The 6,301-nt window shown below is 59.5% G+C and overlaps 1 protein-coding gene across 1 annotated transcript; it reads right to left on the bottom strand.

The window, feature by feature from the left end:
* Positions 1-2,135: 2,135 nt before the first annotated feature.
* On the bottom strand, positions 2,136-5,864 carry FAM163A (family with sequence similarity 163 member A). The gene is made up of 2 exons (XM_036905924.2): positions 5,743-5,864; positions 2,136-5,169 (listed from the first exon to the last, which is right to left on the bottom strand). The coding sequence occupies exons 1-2, from the start codon at positions 5,833-5,835 to the stop codon at positions 4,762-4,764; spliced, it is 501 nt and encodes a 166-aa protein (XP_036761819.2). The 5' UTR covers positions 5,836-5,864; the 3' UTR covers positions 2,136-4,761.
* Between the last annotated feature and the right edge of the window lie 437 nt (positions 5,865-6,301).

The following is a 6,301-nucleotide window of genomic DNA, read 5'->3' as shown; positions in this document are numbered from 1 at the left end:
GACTCATAGGCAGGTGAGGGGGGTCTCAAATGAAAAGAGAGGCAGCAACGAGCAGAAAGGGCTTCCTGGCAATGTCTGGAGCAGGCAGGGAGAGGTGCCAAGGGAGGAGGGGCTCCGGAGAGGCTTGGGGGAGCCTGGAGACAAGGAGATGAAATGGAGCCCTAAGGAGCCGTCCACCCTGAAGCCTGAGCAATCCCAGCTGGGGGCCCTGCTGCCTGCAGATCTCAGATTTGGGTCCACCTGCAAATCCTACTAATGACAACGGCTACCACGTGTGCCAGGCTCACTTACTTTTCACACTGGCATAGGGTAGGCATATGACCCCCGTTTTACAGATGAGGAAACTGAGACACAGAGAGGTCCAAACAGTTGCCTAAAGTCATACAGTGAGCAGTGGGACCAGGGTTCAAACCAAAGTCTGATCCGAAGCTCTACCCCCTGACCACCGTGACTCAACTGCTGCATCCACTGGGGTCTGAGGCCACAGGGGGGAAGGGGTGCTTCCTTCCCCATTCCTGCTGTGCCCAGCAGAACCCCAGCTGTGGCTGGGGGTGAAGGCTGGAGGGTGCTGTGTGCTGGGCACCCCCATGCATGAAGGTGCACAGAGACTGAGATGCAGGCAGCGTCTCTCAAGAGCTTGCATGCCACTCGGTCCTCCATAGAGGAAGCTGCTAGGGGGCTGGGGCTGGGGGACTAAGGTGGCCAAAAGGAGGGGAGAGCAGCAGCCGGGGAGCAGGCTGGGGCAGGAGGGAGAGGTCTGGAACATGCCGTCAGGGCCCGAGGCTGAAGGAGTGTGGGCCATTTCCACTCTGAGCAGGGAGAGCTGTGGGGACTTCTCCTCGTGCCTTTTCTTGCTGCTGCTGCTGTGCTGCCCAAGGGCCCCGGCCTTGGAGGTTTACAGTTCAGTTCTCTTCTCCTGGAAATGATCAGTGGCCTCTGAGCAGCACGTGTAAACTTGAGTATAGAAAACAGGATGAGAGAATTTAGGGTGGAAGACGCTTCTCTGTGCAGAACCCGCAGGGACAGGGGAAGGTGCTGGGGATCTGGCCTGGCATGATGCAGCTTATGGGGCCAACGGTGCGCAGGATGCCAGGGGCTGTTGGTCAGCTGGGGTGATGGCCTGTGGCCTTGGCCACTGCCCTTGCCCACCCCGCCCCTGTGGCCCAGCAGCACAGCAGGAAAGGCAGCCTTGGGCTGAGGCTAAGGATGCTCAGGAGCCCAGGGAGAAAACCTGGGTGGGCGCTGTGACCCCAGCACACTACCTGAGGCCACAGAGGTGCCAGTGGGAGGCGGTGGGGGTGGAGGAGGGAGCTTGAGCGGGGTGGGTGCCGTGATGAGGGAGAGCCGCCTCAGGTTTCTGTTCCCAGAGGCCAGCAGGCGACCCTGGGGCTGAGGGTGCAGCTGTGCCGCTGGTGCCGCCGGAGGGCCCGCAGGGCAGAGGGCCCTGGGCTTCAGGGCCTGGGCACAGCACAGCTGGGCATGGCCACCCCCGCCCGCCCAGCTGCAGTCGCGGCGCAGCACAGGCCCTGAGAGGGAGAGGGCACGTCTCTGACACACACTCGCGGGCTCCCAGACCCACCTCCCTCCACCCTCCCTGAATTCTCCCTTTCACACACACACCCTCACTCCATACCCCTCCTGGTTTTGGGATCTCTGCTGGGGTCTGAGGCTCTGGTCCCCAGGCTCTGCTGTGACACTCTGTGAAGCCCTGTAAGTCTCCCCGGCTTCAGAGAGTTGGCAGTTTAAACCAGAACTGTAAGTGTGGGCATGGGCCCGGACAGCAAAGGTGGGGCGGGGGAGGAGGGGTCCGAGGCTTGGGGTGCTCCCCAGGGAGGCTCCCCATCGTCAGCCAGGCCACTTCCACGTCAGGGGGCAGCCGCAACCACCCAGCAGGCCCCCTTTCCCAACAAACAACACATCCGGCCTGGATGTGAGCGCTGACTAAGGCGCTGGGGGTCAGCGGGCCACGTGGCCGAGGGGATTTCAGTGTGGAAGCAGGAGGGGAGAGGAAGCTGGCAGGTTTTGGTGCTGAAAACGGACATCCTGGGGGATGAAAAGGAGCGCTCCCTCTGCTATCCAGCTGCCCCTCCCCAGGTGAAGAACGGAACACCCTGCCAGATTTCTATTTCAAATTCCTCATTTATTGTGACATTCACTTGGTTGTGACTCGCAGTTATCAAAGGTGCAGGACAAGAAGTCTGTAGCTGGAGCGGTGCTGTGGAGGCGGAGGCAGGACGGAGGCAGGGGCAGGCGTTCCCAGCCTTCCCTTCTCTTCCATTTTAGGGTGCAGTGTGGAAGGCATCCAAATCGTGTCCTATAGCACAGACTCCGCAGCTAAAAAGCGCAGCGTGGTTGCGTGCGGTGGGCTTCCTTCCACAGGGAGATGAGCTGTCTTGAGCCTGAGCCCTGACTGTGTGGGGCTGTGCGGGGAGCCGTGGCCCACCACCTCTCCAGCACCCCAAACCCAGGTTTTGATTTGTAGGTTGACAGGATTTAGGCTGAGAAAGCTATAGGAGGAGACGGGTCTGCACAAGATGCTCTTCACTAATGACCCCAGTAGATCAGGAGCCCGAAGCAGCTGACAGTGGACTGGGTTGCCTTGATTTCTCCAAAGGCAGGAGGTACAAGGACATTACCTTTTGGTGAGGAGGGAGCCTCACCTGTGTGTGGCTGATTGGCTGGGGAATTCCAGGGCAGCCAGGCACTGGGACTGGTCATCAGGCAGCAGTGAGGGCTGCCAGACCCAGCAGATCACATCAGTGGGGTGTGCTTGGCCCAGTAGGAGTGGGCGGTGGGATGGGGTATGTGCAAGCTGCTGTCCTAAGCTGGTGCCTCTGGCCTCTGAGACACAGCACAGTATCCCCACCTACAGCTGCCTCCTGGTATAAGAGAAATGTTACTATTTGATGTCACTCAGTAGGACAGTCAGACAAACGTATTTGCTTTTTAGTGAGAATTCAAACTGTCTTGCCTGCTAATCTCGTGTTTTACTGTGGTCTTTCAGCCCTCAACCCGCAGCCCTGCACACAGGACCAGGCAGTTAGCAAGGGCATCCCACTCCTGCAGGATTACTGGGGAGCCCTCAGAGCCCGTCTGGGCCAGTCTCATTTCCCTAGAAAAAATGGGGTCTCAGAGAAGATGTAACTGGTCCGAGAGCTAGTAAGTGACCAAAGTGTAATGAGACCCCAGGTCCTCTGATTCTCAACCCAGTGTGCCTCAATTACAGACTGGGATGCAAAATGACGAGGGCCCCAACAGAGTGATACCCAAGGTGTGGTGCATTCTTTCTCCTCCTCCCCTGCAGCTGTACCAGCCCTTTCTCAAGTGTAAAACCAAGATTTCAGCAGAGGGGCCGGCTCCTTCCCTTCTGCAGCATTTGGTGACTCAGGAGTGGGTAGGGGTCAGGTATGTCCTTAGAAGGGGGCAGCCACCTCTTACTGCAGAGGCAACTGGAAAACTCATCAGATGCACTCGCTCAACTAGCATAAGGCCACGGCTGAGCCCTCGGCGGGAAGCGGGGGTGGGCACAGGGCTGGAGGAGAGGCCGAGAACAGGCCCTCACCCAGAGCCTGTGGGTGGGGCAGCGGAGGGAGGGCTGCAAGGTGGAACCCCATTGCTAAACGGAATCCCTCCAAAGCTCAGCGGCGAGGGCTGCTGTCCCTGGGGGAACGAGGGGGTCTGGCTCTAGGGCGTCCCGACGGCATGCTGGAGTAGAGGGGCTTCCGCAGCTTCGCTCTGCAGGCTCTTCCTGGGCCAGCCAGCGGGTCGCTGTGGGGACAGGTGACCTTCCTCACTTTCACCCGTGCGGTCTGTGGGTCAGAGTTTTCTCTCCAGCTGGTACATCAGGGACCCTTCCACGCTGCAGCTCCGGAAGGTGGCACAGCCAGTGTGTGCTGGAGGTGACCGGCGTGTGTACACCCCTGAGGATGCACAGGCCCTGGCAGGACTGTATATGTGCACATGGCTCAGTGTCAGAGCCCAGACAACAGCAGCAAGTTCTCCTTTACTAAGCTACTCGAACTCCAGTAACAAAATTTGAAAAAAGTTCTCCAGCAAGGGCAGCTGGTTTCCGAGGCAGAGAAAGAGGATTTGCGGGGAGACAAGGTAAGACAGTCACTTTCTGGTGCATTCCCCACAAATAACCTTCTGCCACGGCCTTTAAAGTCAGCTCAGCACGTACTGGGAGGAAGGGGACGGAAGCAGCTGTGGGGTTCAGGCATCAGCATCCACACCGGAGCAGCTACAGTTGCCATGATAACCGGAGTGCAAAACCCCACTGCAAACTAGGTCTTGGATCGTTTCAAGCCAGCAAGTCCTGAAGAGATCTCTTCCCAACCTGGCTCCTCCTTAGATTTCACAGAGCCTTACTCCTCCCTTCTCCTGCCCTGTGTCATCCCCTGAGGACTCTGAGGCCTCCTGAGCCGCACTTAGCTCCCCCTGTGCCCCTCTGCTCACAGTCCGGGAAAGCCGGGAGAGTGAGGGAGGCGACAGGTGCTGTGCGGTGCCGCGCTGCTCTCAGCAGAGAAGCTGGCAGGGCTGCCCGCTCAGCCTGTCCAGCCGCCGCCCCTGGGCCGCGGGGCCAGGCCCCACCCTGGCTCTCCGGCTCTCAATAGCTTCAATCCTGGGGAACCTTCCCCTGTGGGACAAGAAAAGCCAAAGAAACCAAGAGAGTCCTTGTGGGCTGCTGGAGGGGTCATCCGCTGCCCCCCTTGCCCTGATGGGGCAGCAGCCTTGGTGTATTGGGGGTGTGGGGTGAGAGGGTCACACGTCTGTGCTAATAGCCCTTGGATTGGTGAAGGCCTCGCGCCCGGAGCCTGGCCACGTCACCGGGTAACTCTGGGGTACTGCCAGTTTGAGTGATGGGGGGCCCCCCTCCTTGTAGTACATGGGCGTGAAGGAGAGCCTCTCGCCTCCGCCTCCATTGGGCACCATGTCAGCTGTCCGTATGTAAAAGGGGGAGCTGTATGCGGAGCAGCCGGTGCAGTGGCCGGCTGCCCCCACGCACGGCTGGCCGCAGGGCTCGCTGGTGACAGGCGCCAGGCTGCGCTGGCCATCTGGGGCCTGGGAGCTGCAGGCATTGCATGTGGGGCCTCTGGGGTGCGTGGGCAGGTCGTGCTCCTCCTCCTCTTCGTCTGCATCCGCAGCTCCACTCTTCTTGCAGCAGTAATACTGGGGGGAGAGGGGGCAGATGCCCGAGGGCTGAATGCTGCCCTTGAGTGTGGATGGGTACCGTGCCCGGCTCCCCCGAGGATCCTGTGCCCACACTTTGTTGGTGCTGGGAAGAAAACTCAACACCAGAAGCCCATGTTCCACAAGCAAGTATTCCCAGCCTGGCAAGACCAACAGCTTCCCTTTTCCTTCCCCCTACTTGCTAGTGTATTAACGCCAGGCCATGGTTAAGAGGCAGGGAGACAGATGGGAGGGATATACAGCCTGCTGAGGACAGAGCTGGGGGCGCTGGGAGCAGCTCTCAGAGTGTCCCCACAGTGTGCCCTTCCCACTGTTCCTGAAATCTCAGCTGGGCAGGGACACAACTCAATGAGCCAGGATCTCCCCCAGCAAGCCCTCTTTGGGTGTCCCAAAGTGTGTAGAGTATGGGTAATGCACGGCCCCCTCTGAACTTCCCCAGCTCCCAGGTCCCTTGACTTATGGTCACTTGCATTCCAGGGCTTGGGGCTTTGTCCCCCTGAAGTGGGCCTCCTGTTTCTGCTCCCTGAATGGCCCCAGGCCCAGGGGACTGACCTGAAGCCGACAGTAGCACAGGACAGCGATGATGCAGAGGAGGATGACCGTGGCTAGGATTCCGCCAGTGATCACAACCGTTCCCGCTGTCATCCGCCCAACGCCCCATCAAACTCTGCGAAGACGTGTGCAGAGGGGTCAGGGGCCGCTGCGCTGCCACACCAGGCGTGGGGCAGGGAGCCCGCCGGGAACTTTCTGCACAGCTGGAGCAGCTGGAGCAGGGAGGGCCCCAGGCACCGGACACCAGGGCCTGCCTGAAGACAGAGTGGCTGTGGCCTGGGCCCTGGAGTGGGGCGCAGTCACAGCGGTGGGAAGGAAGAGACGAGGCCGAGTGCCAGCTGAAGAGGGAATTCTGCTCCCGGTTTCTATCCAGTCTCAAAGGTTCTTGCTGTCTTTCTCCTTTTATTCTCTTCTCCCTCTCCTCTCTCCTCTCCTTATGTCCTGCTCTGCATGTCCCTTCCCCAAACCCTCCCACTGTTGACTCTGAGACACAAAACAATAGTTCCGGTTCGCTTAGGGATTAGTCTTGTGAGGCAGTGTGCTAAACTCTCCCTCGTTA

The sequence above is a fragment of the Manis pentadactyla genome, chromosome 9, assembly GCF_030020395.1.
Source record: "Manis pentadactyla isolate mManPen7 chromosome 9, mManPen7.hap1, whole genome shotgun sequence".
NCBI classification, from domain to species: domain Eukaryota; kingdom Metazoa; phylum Chordata; class Mammalia; order Pholidota; family Manidae; genus Manis; species Manis pentadactyla.
This window is presented reverse-complemented; position numbering and strand designations above follow the sequence as displayed.